General features: G+C 43.2%; 1 protein-coding gene across 1 annotated transcript in view; it reads right to left on the bottom strand.

The window, feature by feature from the left end:
• TLL2 (tolloid like 2) overlaps positions 1–16,720 on the bottom strand; it is a 120,290-nt gene that overhangs the window by 55,081 nt on the left and 48,489 nt on the right. Inside the window, exons 3-4 of the mRNA XM_045785077.2 lie at positions 15,060–15,137; positions 887–1,042 (exon numbers count right to left, since the gene is read on the bottom strand). Of these exons, the coding sequence (XP_045641033.2) occupies positions 887–1,042; positions 15,060–15,137 (234 nt within the window). The remainder of the gene's footprint in view (positions 1–886; positions 1,043–15,059; positions 15,138–16,720) is intronic.

Raw genomic sequence — 16,720 nt, 5'->3', positions numbered from 1 at the left:
CTGGGCAAAGAATGTTCTAGGCAGACAGAGGGCTGGTGCAGGTGTGTTAAGGTAGGAATGAGCTGGGCATGTTCCAGAAGGGAAAGGTGCCTGTGAGGCCAGCACACAGGGACTGGGGAGAAGAGAGCAGGAGCAGGGTAGGAGACTGGGTGGGACAGGGGGCAAGGGCTGCCTGGAGGAGGGCCTCAGAGGCCATGGTCAGGAGTTTCAGTTTCACTAGCAGTGATGGGAAGCTACTGGCTGACATACATATTTTAAAGATAATAATACCAATAGCACATAATTACTGATTACTATGGGCCAGGCACTATTCAAGTGCTTTATCTAAATTAACTCATTTAATTCTCAAAACAACCGTATGGACTAGAAAATATAATCATCCCCACTTACACAAGAGGGACTGAGGCCTGGCAAGGTTAAGTCACTTGCCCCAGGGTGTACTGCTGGCAAGCACCACAGCCAGGACTGGCCACCTCTAACGGCCCACTCTGCTTACCTTGGTATTGCTGCAGGGGTGGGGACCGGGGCAGGGTGTGCACCCACGCAGAAGACAGGTCAGCCACCCTGTGTGGTTGCTCACAGCTGCCTTCTGCCTGGAGGGCTTTGCTCACCTACCCATTGTGCAAACCGTGTCTCTATTCCAAGACCAGGATCATATGTCGCCCCCTGCATGAAGGCTTGCGGACTAGGTGACCACCTTTGAGGACATAGCCCCAGCAGAGACCGCAGTTTTGCCAGGCTTAGTGCACCAGCCCTGAGGGCATCATGGAGTATTAGCAGGTAGGACTGCCGTGCCCCAGCATCTGCCCCACCCCGGGGAGGACACTGTCAACCTAGGGAGACAAAGCCCCCAGCCCTAGAGGAGGCCTCCTCTGGGATTACTGACCAGTGAAGTTCCCTCCGATGACGTAGGGGATGACTCCTCCAGGCCATATTCTCTCTGTCCTCGAGGTTGTGGCTCTTCGGACACGGGGAGAAAAGGTCTCAGATCTGGCATCCGAGGTCCTGGGGCTGAGCAAAAGCATAGCGTTCTCCTCGCCATCTGCAAGAGAGACACGCTGCCATTTACTCTGCTTTAATTCCTTCTGTATGTTCTGGTTAAGACTATATTATCCATGAATCCACAAAGAAGGGGTTAAGAACATGTATTCTAACAGGGGTATTTGGTCTGCTCAGGGTTTTGAACCCCTGGGTGTTAGGAAGGGTGCCAGGGCTATGATGGAAGCAGGCTGGCTTGTTGGAAGCCTTGAACAAGGCCCTGTGGGGCTCAACTGCAGCCCGAGATCCCCGGAATCAACCAGGCCCCAACAAGGCATCCTTTGGGATGGAGCTGAGTCAGGGATGTGCTCTCTTCTCGGTGCTGGGAACCTCTGAGGGAACCTACTGAGCCAATCCCCTGCCCTCACATCAATGTTCCAAATGTTGAAAATAATTTGGCCAGTCTGACAAAGTGAACCAGTCTGTGATGCTGGCAAAACAAACTCGTTGCAAGATAAACCCTGGAAAAAGCAGAGCCTCATAAAACCCCCAGCTCTTCCCAGTCTGTCAGCACAGCTGGACCTTTAAGGGAGGGATGTGGAAAAGAAGTGGAGGCCCTGTTAAGGTTCTGTGTTCAAGGTGTGGCCCCGGAAATAGTGGAGATAGACAGGTGGGGCAGAATCGCTCGAACCTATGGCACACTCATAACCGAATCCATGTTCATTTCAGTCATCGTTCAGACGTCAGTTTTTGTTTTCAGTCTCCTTGCTTAGATTCCCTCATTATTCTCACTTGGAGGATTTTCGCTTCAGTTTCTATATCTTTTCCCTAAAAATCAGCTTTTGATTTTGTAGATCCCTTTCACTTTTTATTATTCATTAATTTAATTTATTTTATTACTTCCATTTCACTTATTTTATTCTGATATTTCCTTTCTATCTTCTTTTCTTTTTTAAAAACTGGAGATATAACTCACACACCATAACAGACATTCTTTTACAGTATGCAATTTGGTGGTTTTTAGTCTATTCACAAAGTTGTGCAACCATCACCACTATAGAACTCCCCAACATTTTCATCACCCCCAAAAGAAACCTATTAGCAGCCACTCCCCATTTCTAGCCCCTGCCCCAGTCCTTGGCCACCAGTAATCCACTTTCTGTTTCTATGGATTTGCCTAGACAAGGCATTTCATATGCAATATATGGCATTTTGTGTCTGGTTTCTTTTACTTAGCATGTTTTCAAGTTTTGTCTGGGTCGTAGCATTTATCAGCAGTACTTCGTCACATTTTATGGCCAGATAATATTCCATTGCATGGATCTACCACATTTGTTTATCCATTTCTCAGCTGATGGACATCTGGGTTGTTTCTACTTTTCGGCTATCACGAATAATACTGTTATGAACATTAACGTACACATTTTTGTGCGCACATATGTTTTCAGTTCTCTTGGGTATATGCCACAGACTGGAATTGTTGGGTCATGTAGTAACTTTATATTTAAACTTTTGAAGAACTAGCAGACTGCTTTCCAAAGCAGCTGCACCATTTTACATTCCCATCAGCAATGTGTCAGGGTTCTAGTGTCTCCAAATACTTGTCAACACTTGTTACTGTCAAGCTTGTTAGTTCTAGCCATCCTAATGGGTGTGAACTGGCATCTCGTTGTGGTTTTGATTTGCATTTCCCGAATGACTAATGATGCCAAACATCCCTTCATGTTCTTATTAGTCATTTGCATATCTTCTTTGGAGAAATGTGTATTCAAATCCTTTGTCTATTTCTTCATTGGGCTGTCTTTTTACTGCTATAATTATTCTTTGTCTATTCTGGATACCAGACCCTTATCAGACATATGATTTATAAATATTTTCTCTTATTCTGTAGGTTGTTGTTTCATTTTTACAATAGTATCCTTTGAAGCATAAAAGTTTTACATTTATCCATTTTTTCTTTTGTTTCTTATGCTTTTGTGCCATATTTTAGAAATTACAGCCTAATCCAACTTCACAAAGATTTATAATTATGTTTATATCTACGCTTTATCTATTTATATCTACAGCTCTATAGTTTTGGTGCTTATATTTAAGTCTTTAATCATTTTGAGTTAATTTTTGCATATGGTGTTGAGGTAGGGGTCTAGTTTTATTCTTTTGCTTGTGGATATCTAGTTTTTCCAGCACCATTTGTTGAAAAGATTAGTTTTTCCCCTATAGAACTGTCTTGGCACTCCTGTAACAAATCAGTTAGCCATTCTCTTCTGGCTTCTTGAGCTGAATGTTAGGCACATAATTTTCGATTTTTCTTATATTCTATGATTAACATTTTAAGGCTAAAATTTTCCTGAGTTCCTTGTGATCTGCATTTCATCATTTGACATGTACATTGCAATGTTAGACACTGATATATTCTGTTAGCTCCATTTAGACTTTCTTCTTTGATCTTTAAGTTACTTAGAAGTGTGATTTTTAATTTCTAAATATTTATTTCTCTGTGGGTGTTACTGATTTCTAACATTGCTTTGTGTTCCAAGAACCCATTCTCCAAGGTGGGGGTCAGCAAACTTTTTCTGTAAAAGGACAATAGTAAATATTTTAAGTTTTGTGGTTAATATATTCTCTGTTGCAACCAACAAGCTCCGCCACTGTAGTGCGAGAGCAGCCATAGACAATATGTAAATGAATGGGTATGGCTGTGTTCCAATAACAGTTTATTTGCAAAAACAGATGGCAGGCTGGATTTGGCCTCCTGGCTGTAGATGACTAGCCCATGCTCCAAGGTATCAATTCTTTGGTATTTTGAATCTTCCTTTGCAGCCCAGTACGTGATTGGTTTTTATAAATGTTCCATATGTCCTTGGGATAATGTGCATCCATTTCCATAATTGATGGTTAAAGGATGCTACATATGTTATTCACATATTCTTTCTGCAACTATTTTGGCTCCTTGGTGTATCAGTTACTGAGAAAAATGCTTTAAACAACCCTGACAACTAAGATCGTGGATTGTCACTTTCTCCTTTATTCTTAATTTCTGCTTTGCATCGTTCAAAGCTATGTTGTTTAAGTAATACAAGTAAAGGACTGTTAAATGCTCCCAGTGAATTATTTCTTTCATCATTAATGACCCTCTTAATCTGTAATAATGTTCATCCATGATCAAGATTATTTTGGCTGATATTAATATTACTATATCAGTTTTATTCTGATTAGTGTTTGCATCATAGAGCTTTTTTCCCACTCATTTTCGATCTTTTTGTGTAATTATATTTTTTTAAATGAGTCATTCAACAGGCATTATTCTGTGAGTAAATTACAATTCCCACAACTATAAAGGAAGTTTTCAATGGTCACATTGTTGAGGTTCACATTTTTTTTATTGTATATAGAATAGTTTTTGTAAATTGAGATACTTGTAGATTCACATGCAGTTGTAAGAAATAACAGATTTTGTGTACCCTGTACTCCATTTCTCCCAATAGTAACATTTTATGAGACTATAGTGCAGTATCACAGCTGGGATATGGACATTAATGTATTCCACTGATTTTGTTCAGATTTCCCCAGCATCATGTATACTTTGTGTGTGTGTGTGTGTGTGTGTGTGTGTGTGTGTGTGTGTGTAGTTGTATGGAATTTTATCACATGTTTAGGTTTGTGTATCCACCACCACATTCAAGATACTGAACAGTGGCATTACCATAAGAATCCTTCATGTTGGCATTTTATAATCATATCCACATCTCTGCCCCTCTCTTCTCACCCATCCCTAAACTCTCAGCCACTAATCTGTTCTCCATTTAGAAAATTTTTCATTTGAAGATTATATAAATGGAATTTTATAGTATATCACCTTTGGGAATTGGCTTTTCTTACTCAGCACAATTCCTTAGAGATCCATCTGAGTTGTTTTATGTATCAATAGTTTCCTTTTATTGCTGAGTAGTATTCCATGGTATGTGTGTAGCACCTTTTGTTTAACTATTCACCTAGGAAAAGATATCTGGGTTGTTTCCTGTTATTACAAATAAAGCTGCTATACACATTCATATAGGAGTGTTTGTGTAGAGATAAGCTTTTATTTCTCTGAGATAAATACCCAAGAGTGGAACTGCTGGGTTCTACTGCTGAGTTGATTTCTGGGTTCTGTATTTTGTTCCATTGATCTATGTGTTTATCCCTCTGCTAATATGACATTGTCTTGATTATTGTAGTTATATAGTAAGCGTTAGTATCTGGGAGAGTGATTACTCCCATTTTAGACCTCTTTTCCGCAATTGTTTTAGTTAGGTTTCCATATAAACTTTATGGTTGTCCATATAGATTTTAGAACAAGGTTGTTCTATGCCTACAAAGAAAAAACATGCTGGGATTTTGATAGGAATTACATTAAACCTATAGATCGATTTGGAGATTACTGGTATCTTTAACATATTCAGTCTTCCAATCCCTGGACATAGTATGTCTCTCCATTTATGTAGTTATTTCTTGATTTCTTTCATCAGCCTTGTGCAATTTTAGTATACAAATATTGTACATGTTTTTTAAAGTGTATAGGCATTTCCTTTTCTTTGAGTGCTTACAAATTGTATCCATTTGGGGGTTTTGGCCTTGTATCTGCCATGCTTAATTCACTTACTAGTTCTAGCATTTGCTTTTTTTGTTTTGTTTTGTTTTGTTTTAGATTCCTTGGGATCTTATACATAGACAAGTCATTTGGAAATAGAAACAGTTTTATTTTTTCCTTTCCAATTTTCATGCCTTTAATTTCTTTTTCTTGCCTCATTGCAGTGTCTATAACTTCCAGAACTATGTTGAATAAGAGAATGAGAGCAGATATCCTTGCCTTGTTCCTGGTTTTAGGAGAAGTATTCAGTCTTTCACTATTAAGTAAGATGTAAGCTGCAGGTTTTTGTTTTGTTTTGTTTGTTTTAAAAAAATTTTTTTAAAAGATTTCATTTATTTGAGAGAGACAGAGCAAGTAAGAGAGAGCACAAGTAGGGTGAAGGGCAGAGGGAGAAGCAGACTCCCTGCTCATCAGGGAGTCTGAAGTGGGACTCGATTCTGGGACTCCAGGATCATGACCTGAGCCAAAGGTAGACACTTAACCGACTGAGCCACCTAGGAGCCTGGCTGTAGGTTTTTGGCAGATGCTCATTATCAAGTTAAGATAATTTCTCTCTATTCCTGACTTGTTGTGTTTTTATTATAAATGTTAGATTTTGTTAAATGCTTTTTATCCATCAGTTGATATGATCATGGGATTTTTCTTTTTTACCTTGTCAATATGGTAAGGATACATTGATTGATTTTCAAATGTTGAACCAGCCTTGCATACCTGGAATAAATTCCACTTGATTATGGTGTATAATTATTTTTTATACATTGCTTGTTTTGATTTGCTAATAGTTTGTTGAGGATTTTTGCATATAATTGTAATTAGATTTTAGGTATATCTGTTATAAACATCAAATAGCTACATTTTTTTTCTTGTTGTTCAATCTGAGAATCTCTCTTTTAACAGGTGAATTATACTTATTTTACAACTGACATTCCTGGGCTTATTTCCTTCTTTGTGTGCGTATGTGCATTATTTGCCATTTTTTTCTTTGCTTTTTTTTTCTTTTTGACTGCTTTCTGTAGGATTAAGATATTTTCCATGTTTACTTTTTATTTCCATTACCTCCTTTCTATCCTTTAGTATTGATTTTAATTTTTAACATTCATACTGGACTTAACAAAGTACAAAGAATTCACAAACTACAAGATGGATCTGAAGAAATCAGAATCTCCATTCTCATTCTGGGAATACAAGGATCTTAAAGTATTTTAATTTATAAACAGACCTTTTGATTTTTCATGTTATTGTTTACTTGCTTTTAAGACCCCAAATAAGTTACTATTCTCAATGATTTGTTTGCAGTACAGATTAATATTACATTCATATTTACCATTTCCTTGCTTATTGCTCCTTCTTGCACCCCAAATCTCCCTCCTGGAGATGCATCTTTTAATATTTTTTGACGATGATAAACAAACTCTCTCAGTTTATTTTACCCTCAATCTATTTCATCCTCACTCAGTTTATTTTATCCACATTCTGAAAACTAAGTTTAGCTGGGAATGTACAGAATTCTAAGTTGACAGATATTTTCCCTCAGCACTTCAAAGATAGTATTCCAGTGTCCTTTGCTCTTCATTGTTACCAACAGGAGGTAGCCTTATAGTTTAATGGTCACTCCTTCACCTGTTATCTGTCTTATCTTTCGTTCTGTTCTCCTTTTGTTCTTTGTCTTTGGTGTTTCTCAGCATCATTGTAATTGTCTAGATATGATTTATATGAATTCTCTGCTTGGGACTCAGTACAATTCTTCCTTCAACTGTGGCAAATCCTAATTCCTCATCTGTTTGACCACTGCCTCATCTTTCCCAGTCTCTCTATGAAAGTTCTCTCATCTTCAAGAATTTCTATTGATTATGCACTTAACAGTCTCACTTCATCCATTTTGTCCCTTTACCTTCTTCCATATTTTCTTTATCTCTCAGTGGTGAAATCTGTGTGGTTTCCTCAGATCAATTTTCTACTTCACTAATTCTCTCTTCAGTTGTGTTCAATACACTATTTATCCAATTCCAGTTTCAACAATATACTCACCATTTCTAAAAGCCCTATCTAGTGGCTTCTAAATCGGCCTGTTCTTTTTCCTCCTTACTATAGTTCTGAACTCCTCCATTGGTTCTTTTGTTATACATACTTATTTAATCTCCTTCAGATGGTTTTATTATTCCTATACCTTTGGGTATTAATTCTCCAATTTATTGTCTCTGCTGAGTCTCCTCCATGGATTAACTCTTTGTGTTTCTAATGTTGTTATTTAAAGTTCATTTTTAGGGGAGAGCATCTTTCTAAAGGAGCCCCATATGCCATCAATTATGAGTATGACCCTATATTTTGTTTCTTGGGGGGGGAGCTTTTGGGATTCTAGAGTCCTAGATCAATTTTTATGTTAATGTCTAAGTTTAGGGTTTCCATATTTAGGAAATGTAATTTGAGAACTTATACCTACATGGGTAACAGGCTTTCAGATTCAGTTTCTCATAGATGATATATTTTTTACCCACACTTAGAGCCTAAGAAAGATAGCAAGATTTCTTGCCACTCTTCTTCGCCACGGGGCAGAGTTTTTCTACTCTCTCTCTCTCTTTTAATGAGTATGAAGCCCTTTGAGGGTGTTCATTTTATGCAAGATCTCAGCATTCACTTCTTGCTTCACATGGGACCAAGGCCATATCTCCCGTATTTATAGGCATGAAGACACCAGACCCCGTCCTCCAAATCTTAACCCAGTTTGAATGCCCTCTGCACCTTCTTGCCACCATGTGAAGCTTAATTCTATGGATTTGTGTTCCCTATTCTCTTCTGATCATGGAAATTTCCCTTTCTATCTTTTGTTCTTAACTCTGTATCTTTCATTTGGGATTATGGGAAGATTATATATTATTTTCAGCGGTTCTGTATTTGTAAAGGGTTTCCTACTAATTCAGTTGGTCATATGAACAAGAAGGCTGTCATGTAATACAGTTTTTAAACATGAAAATAATTGTTTTACTGGTAGAATTTCTAGATCAGAAGTCATACACTTGCAACTCTTGGGATAAAGCCAACCCACAGATGTGCTTTGCTTGGCCTGGACACTTTTGGCCCACACTGTGTTTTTTTTGTTGGTGTTGTTATTGTTATTTCAATATTGCTTTAGAAGCCAACTTCTAAAAATCAAGGCATTTCACATCAGAATCCAGATTTTCTAGTTTTTCTTTAAAGACAGAAAGATGTGGCAACATCGGGCCCATTTCCATCATTTACAACCCACTCGAGTTCAGTAGTATCTCTCGCCATAGGCATGGTACATGTTGTCCTGGTTGTCCTGGTTGTCAGAATCTCTCCCCCACTTCCCATCGGCCTATCTAGCCCATCTCCCCCACTGACATTACCTGCTGGGTCTCTGCAGATATTTTAACTGGCTAACCCAACCCTAGACTACAAATTGCATCCAACTGCATTCAAATGTGAGTTGCCCCCATGGGTGGAGAAGCCCCATGGGGGGCAGCAACTGTAACTGGCCTGCTCACCACTTTAGTCACACCCAGCACAGTGGCTGGTTGGTGGTAAGTATTCACCACTTTTGTAGTCTGAATGAATTAATTAAAGAATGGATGAGTTATTCTAAAAATAAACAGCCCAACAGTCCAAACAATTCTGTGACGGAAACTCCTCCAAAATGTTGGCAGCCCTAACGCCCTTAACATTTAAACCCTGAGAATCATCGCATCTTAAGTAATCACAGGCAGCGATGTAGCAAGTGGAAGTTTATTATTCATTTCCCATAGGGTTTTCAACAAGTCTCTTAATTTTCTTCTGCCGCCAACTCTCCTTTGGAGAATGGGCAGAAAATAGTTCCCTATTCGAGGGACCAACACTGAGACAGCCCGTGTTTCTCAGACAAGCTGTGTTGTGTATACATGTGGGCTGATGTGGTCAGGGCCGGGCTGCAGCCGAGTCAGCGTGGGAAAATCTGAAGTGCACCTGGAGAGAGACTGGGGTGTAATTTCCAGAGATGGGTTATTGAATGACAGCTTCCCCCTCGGTCCAGTGAGAAATTTAATTTGCCGAGGACTCAACACAGGAAGCATTTGCCGATTAAAAATATGTCTAAACAGATGTTCTGCTTAGCCTGGAAGAAGGATCTTAATGCAACTGTCATTATTGGATTTTCTTGGATTACTACTATCTGGAATCAGAGTCCACATAGAAGGATGTAATTATTTATTATGGCCAAGAGTCCTACATTTGAAGAGGAGCTCAGGGGCATCTGAAAGGATTTAGCACACTGGGGGTTGGGTGGGCTGGGGGATAAAGTCCATTTAAATTCTCTGGCTCTGGGAGCGGACCCTGTCCTCTGTGGAAAAGCAGAGCGGCCACAGCTATTCAAGGTTCCATCTCCAGCTGAAGGCCCAGGCGTGTCATAAACAGAACCAGGCCTACCCCAGCCTTCTCAAGTGAGGCACTGGGAATTTTCTATGATTTGATTGGTCAGCCCCACGCTGGAAGCAAACATCCTGAGAGGCCAGCCATCTGCAAAGCCCCCACCCCAGGGTGGTGGGCAACATCACACCTTGCCTGCGAACCTTGAAAGACTCAAGAGTAGCCCCTCGGTGAAAGCAGAGACTGGATTATTCTGCATGATGGTTTTCAAACCTCGCTGCCCATGGAAATCAACTGGGGAGCTTTTTAAAAATTCTGGTGTCCACCCCCTGCCCTGAGATTGCAACTCAATCAAACTAGAGTGGAGTCCAGGCATGTGAGTTTTTAAAGCTCCCAGGTAGTTTCAAAGCACAGGGACGTTTGAGAACCACTGATAGTGCCCAAAGGTTAAAAGCAGGAGGTTTAGGGTGGGAGACTTAGGCTCAAGATAAATGCTGCCATGTGCTACTTGTGTGGCCTTGGATAAGCCACTCTTCTTGCCGTCTGAATCTTCTTTCCTGCTGCATGCTGGTGTTGTGGGCACTGAACCAGGTAATGAATGTCAAATGCCCTGCCGTGGTAAGGGCTCGATGCAAGCTTCAGTAATCGCTAGCAAGGTCTGCATTTGGGGACTGGCTAGAAAGAATGCCTAAAGTTAGGTTCAGTGGTTACACCCAGATACACTGACATTAGTGACATTCAGGGGTTCAGGTGCTGAGCAGTGATTTGTACCCAAGTTTGTGGTCTCTGGTGCAAACAAGATTCCATTGTGATTTCCTGCAGCACAAACCCTTAGGAACTGTTACTGGGAATGAAAGGTCCATTCTCTTCTATGAATATGGTTCTGGAAATCCGGCTCCATCGAAACAGTCACAGCTTCATTGTAGGAGCGGCTACACACTCCATTTCATTAATCCTATTAGCAATCCTGAAATGCATGCTGAGCGCTCATCTCCAGGGGAGGGAGACTCCTCGGACCCAACGGTCTGCCAGGGGGATGCTGAGTGAGCGATTCTCTGAGCCCCCCAGCCCTCCCCAAAGCTGGGAGCACAAATCCCTGCCGTCAGGGCTGAGGGGAGCCACATAATGCCAGGAAATAAACCTGCTGCTGAAGTCAGGGGGCTGGGGTTGGGGGGTGGCTTCCCTCAGATCTTTTATCCTGCCTGGGCGGTCTCTTTTTCTGGGGGTGTTGGGAGGGGGTCAAGTTGTGATGAAAGGGGAATCTGAGATCGACGCAACTTGTCTTACCTTTAATTCAAACAAAAACAGGAGGCACCCACGCTGGTGTCTGACATGGCCCCGGAGAGATGAATTGGATCGAGGCAAGACTGGGGGGACAGGCTAGGACAGCCTGCCCGCAGCTCCCCTCTGAGGGTGCCAAGGGTCTCCGTCCTCATCAGGCTTGCCCGGGACGCTTAAAGCCCTGCCCGTCTGCTGAGGCAGTATGGAGCGGAGAAACTGGCCTAGCCTTGACATTATCCTCTTCCAAAACACCAGGGGCACTGGACGGTCTGCAGACTGGATTTAGCCCACTGTAGGGGTGTGAGGCATGGTGGCTGGGGGAGTGCTTTCACCGTCCTCCTTAAAAAGCCCAAGAAGATCTCTTGTTGCTGTGTGGGTACCATGCACAAGCCAACCTACCAGAGGCAGAATGTTAATGAGCTGCAGCAGCCATACTCTTTCTGGTCTCCCCTAATTGTGTTCCTGTGCAGCTGTTGAACAGCTGCGGAGTCCCAGTCCAGAGGTGGATGATGACTTCCAATGCTGGATAATATTATTCTTGGAGGTGGAGGTAGAGAGGAAAAAGTGGAGGAACTATATTCACTGAGCACCTCTTAAATTCCAGACACCTGGCTGTGCACTTTGCATCAGTATTATTCCTAAATCCTCCAAACCTCATGTGAACACTTATCTGAGGTCCCAGCTACTAAGTGACTAAGCTAAGGTGCAAACCCAAGCGTGCCTGATGGTCCAAATTTATCTGGTTGGGTCATTTTACACCAACAAACTAATAAATACTAAGAATCCTGACAATGTCTATTGCTGGTGGGCAGGTAAGAGGCAATGAGGGAAGGCTGGAGCTGGTCTCTAAATATGGCCACAGCTCTCATCTCCGTGAGCTCAGGCCACTTTTCACATTAAGGGGTGGAATCTATTTTCTTCCTCTGGAAGCCTGTTTTGACGGAAAGAATGCAGCGGAAGTAGCACTCTGGGTACTCTGAGTTCAAGCCTTAAGGGGACTGGTGGCTTCTGCTTCTTCCCTCTGGGAAGCCAGCCACCATACTGTAAAAAATCGCAGGTTAGACAGCTAAATGAAAATCCACGTGGCCAGAAGAGCCACGTGGAGGCATATGTGACCAACCAGGCCAGGCCAGCCCAGCTGCTGGATGAGTGCAGGCGAGTGAGTGACCCAGCCGATGTCAGCCAAAGAAACGCCCCACGGAGCCCGGTCAACCCACAGAATCATGAAAGATAACAAATTACTGTTTGAAGTCAACAAGTTTGGGAGCACTTTTAGGCAGCAATAAGTCACTTAGGAAGGAAAAATCAGGTGTGGCATCTACATCACTGGGGTGTTGGCAAACCCCTCTGGTTTCAATCTCACACCCTCTGCTCCATTGCTGGCATGTAGGGCTGGTCGTTTGTGGCCAAAATGAAGTGCCACTGAGATCACAAGATGTCTGGGGAGTCTAAGAAAGCACAAGTCAAACTACTTTGAAAAAGCAAAGCAGGAAACCACAGATTTTAAAGGAAGCCCTGCACATGGTCCCAGAAACGTGCTATGAGGCAGACAAGCAAATGCACGTTTGTCAAAGGAGGTGGGGGGGCGTGGGAGCTATTGAATCCGCCTTTCTCTGAAAGAGGCCAAGCTGATAAGAGGGGGATCAGCAGCCCAACTGAAAAACGGGAAAAAACAGGAAGAGACAAGTCACAGAAGCGCACCCCTACACCACTGGCAAAGGCAGGAAAAGGTGCTCAATGTCACCAGCAGTCAGGGTAATTCAAAGTCAGTAATAATGAACTCCTGTTTACATTATTAAAAACACTGAGAGCACCTAGTGCTGGAGAGGATGTGGTGAAAGGGGCGCACTCATAAGTCTCGCTGGAACTGTGAATGGTTTTACCCTTTGAAACGCATTCCAGGAGCACCTGTTAAAAACATCCCAAGTGTGTGAGGATCTAGGTTCAGGAACGTCTACTGTAGCATTGCTCGTGATGGCAAAAACCGGACACGAAGTGAATGCTAATTGATAAGGGAATCGCTGGCTCAATTACGGCCCATATGCCAGGAATATCTTGCAAGATATTCAAAAGAATAAACTGAAGGTATCACAAGTGCACTAGAGGGGTTTCCCATGACGTACTACTGAGTGAGAAAAGCAGGATTCACAAAAAGCACTTATCGAATATGATCCCGTTTTGTAAAATGATGAAGCTTATACTTGCATGCGTGTTTACATCCCTCTAGAAGTGCCTGTGTGAACACATGTACATGGAGAAAAATACGGAAGGGTGCGCACAGAGCCATCAGCCTGCGTTACGTGGGGAAGGGCAAAGGAGTGATATGTAGAAAAAAGAAGGGAGGGAGCTAGCCAAATTAAAGGGAAAAGAATAAAAAAGAAAAACGATTAAAAAAAGACATGACGATATCATTACATGTATGCACCTGTGTGAAATTATATTTATGCATATGTATGTGTAAAATATAAAATAGCATTAAATCAAAAACATAAAGCAAATAATGATTTCTATCTTATCCCTAAATAGGCATCCTTGAAAAAAAGGATTCTGGCATTTAAAAATTATTCCTTTTTGACAGGGCCAGTGGTGCGATGGATAATGCATCTGACTACAGATCGGAAGATACTAAAAATTATTCCTTTGATACTGTGTGCCAACTACACTTCAGTAAAAAAAAAAAGATTCCCTCTGCTCTGCATTTGTTTTACATAGAAGCGTCATTGGAGGCAGTGAGCCCTGACTCCTGTAGGATGCGGGCCAGACCGAAGCCCAGCAGCCTCTCTCCTCCAGCACAGCTTCTGAATGGGAAAAGCTCCTCCAGACAGAGATGCTTCCAGTGAGACGCCCCCCCCCCACCCCTAATCTCCAGCCTAGAATCTCTTAGAACTGGGAAAGCGCACACGTGTGAGCATCAGTGTGCAGACAGGCAGAGCTGGCACTCCAGGCAGGCACCTGCTGATGCTGTGGCCCTGCCCGCAGATGGCCACGACCTTACCTGTCCCGTCCCCCAGCAGCCCACAAGGTCTCTAAGCTACACGCTCCTCCCCAGCCCCCATCCCAGCTTTACCTTCCATCCTGGCCTCCCGTGCCCACCTGCTGTGTCGACCCTAGTTCCTCCTGATCCCTCCTGTCAGCCCGTGGGGGCTGCAACTCACAAGGCAAGCACCGGTAAGAAAGGTCAAACCAGATGGCAGAATTTAACTGAAGACCATATGGTCCTTGAGCAGCCAAACACCTTTCTGTGGCTTTCCCTGGCAGCCAGTCCACCCTCAACAAAAGGACACACTCCCTCATGCCCACAGACTGGTGCTCCTAGTCCACTCAGATAGAAAGTAAAAAAGTGGAATAAGAGGTTTCCAAAGCTGGGGCGCCTGGGTGGCTCGGTTGGTTAAGAGTCTGCCTTCAGCACAGGTCATGATCTCAGAGTCCTGGGATTGAGCCCCTGCCCTTGGGCTCCCTGATCAGCAGGGAGTCTGCTTCTCCCTCTCCTTCTGTGCTTCCCCCTGCTCATGCACTCTCTCTCAATAAATAAATAAAATCTTTAACAAAAAAGAAGAAGAAGAAGAAGAGGTTCCCAAAGTCAGGGGCAGGGGGAAAAGGGGGAATGACTGCTTAGTGGGTATGGGGTCTCCTTTGGGTGATGAAAATTTTCTGGAACTAAATAGCAGGATGGCTGTACAACATTGTGAATGTACTTAATGCCACTAAGTTATACACATTAAAATGGTTGAAATGGAAATTTTATGTTACGTGAAATTTACCACAACTGAAAAAAAAAAAAAGGACCCAAAGGCCTGGGAGGGCCTCGCATTACCCTTTCTCGCTTCCTCGCTGCTGGTATTGGTGGCTGTTGCATTGTCCCAGCTCTCAAATGGCTGCTCCTCCAGCCCACCTAAAGGAACGAGAAAGAAAAGAAATGTGAGGACACATCGGCCTTCTTTGTAGGAGCCCCAAGCGGTAAGGGAGCAAACCTAGTCACCTGGGGGATGACCAGGATCCCGGACAGATCAGTAAAGATTTGATAACACAGGTTGACTGAGCACCTATCACGGGCCGGGCGCTATTCTAGATGCTAGAGCGAAAAAGAACCTGATTTTTCATAACCACACACATAATTCACAAATTAGAAATGCATTACTCTCCTCCATCAGGTCAAGGGTACTTGGAGTCAAGTATACAAAGCTAAGAGGCAAATCCCAAGGTCAACCTGGAAGTCTGCTTCCTCACCTTCACCCGCATTAGGAAGCCGGAATGTAAACAGGACACTCCCTTCTGGAGTCCCCTGGTGTGGAACGCAGGGAGAAGTCCTCAGTGATGCTTTTAAATACGTGATGTGGTCAGTTACTGCCTTGGCTTACGTAGGCATTTTGGTTTTCTCTTTGGGGTGAGTCTCATTTTAGAAATTGCTCTGTTGACTTTATGTATCAGACTCTGCAGACACAGCCTCGGTCAAGGACAGTGATGCTTGTCTTTGTTTGCTAGTAGCCATTGTGTATAAACCTGGTTCGCATCTGTCCCCACCAGGAAAGTGGTCAATCAGCAAACAGTATTAGACGCACGGTGGCTGGAACTGTGTGCAGTTCTAGGCACCAGGGGATCCAGCAGTGAGCAAGACAGACCGGTAAAATGTGCGGCTGGACAATAAACACAAGGAAAGAAAACTAAGGGACAGTCACTGTGGGTTCAGAAAATCTGAAGATCGAATGCAGTATGCGGTAGAGCGCTCAGAAGGGGCCTCTCCTGACCACTGACACAGAGATCTGGGCCAGGATCGGGCAAGAATCTGGATTGGGAATGAGCTTGCCACACGGAGGGGCTGGTGGTGGTGGGCAGGGGGGAATCAGGCAGAGAGGGGGCCGGATCCACAGGGATATTAGGAATATAATTGTAGGCAGGGAAGCAGGGAGACTGAGAGGGGTTCCCCATGACTCCTACATTTGGGAGCTGAACAACTGGGTGGGTTGTGACATCAGGGAGCAAATCTGAGGACAGAGCCTGGGTCCAGGAGAGACTATTGTACATATGAAACCACATCAAAGCAACTACAGGACAATCGACCTATACCCAATTATTTCTTGCATTTGTTTAGAAATTTTCAGCTTACAGAGCTGTTTCCCCATATCTTCTTTGACCCTCATTAGAACATTCCGTGGCAGACAAAGTGTAACCCCATTTTACAGAGGAGAAAACCAAGACACAACATGATTAGCCCAGGGTCATGCTCAGGACACAGTCTCCTGGTCAGAAGCCCGAGGATCTTTCCTGTGCCCCACAGCTCACAGGCTCCCAGCAATGCTCGAGGTAGGGTCCCAAACAGGTGACCCAATGACCTGGCTCGGGAGAACCAAGGGAGCCGGCCCTGAGTCCCGAAGCCCACCCTCCAACACGCAGCCCACCTCCTTCCTTCTCCTGCTGATGACCCTGGCGGCCGACCAGGCGTGCGCTGACATTTTTGCGTGCCTGCATCCCGCTCGT

Source organism: Ursus americanus, chromosome 6 (assembly GCF_024610735.1).
Source record: "Ursus americanus isolate L20-20 chromosome 6, mUrsAme1.1.p, whole genome shotgun sequence".
NCBI lineage: Eukaryota > Metazoa > Chordata > Mammalia > Carnivora > Ursidae > Ursus > Ursus americanus.
This window is presented reverse-complemented; position numbering and strand designations above follow the sequence as displayed.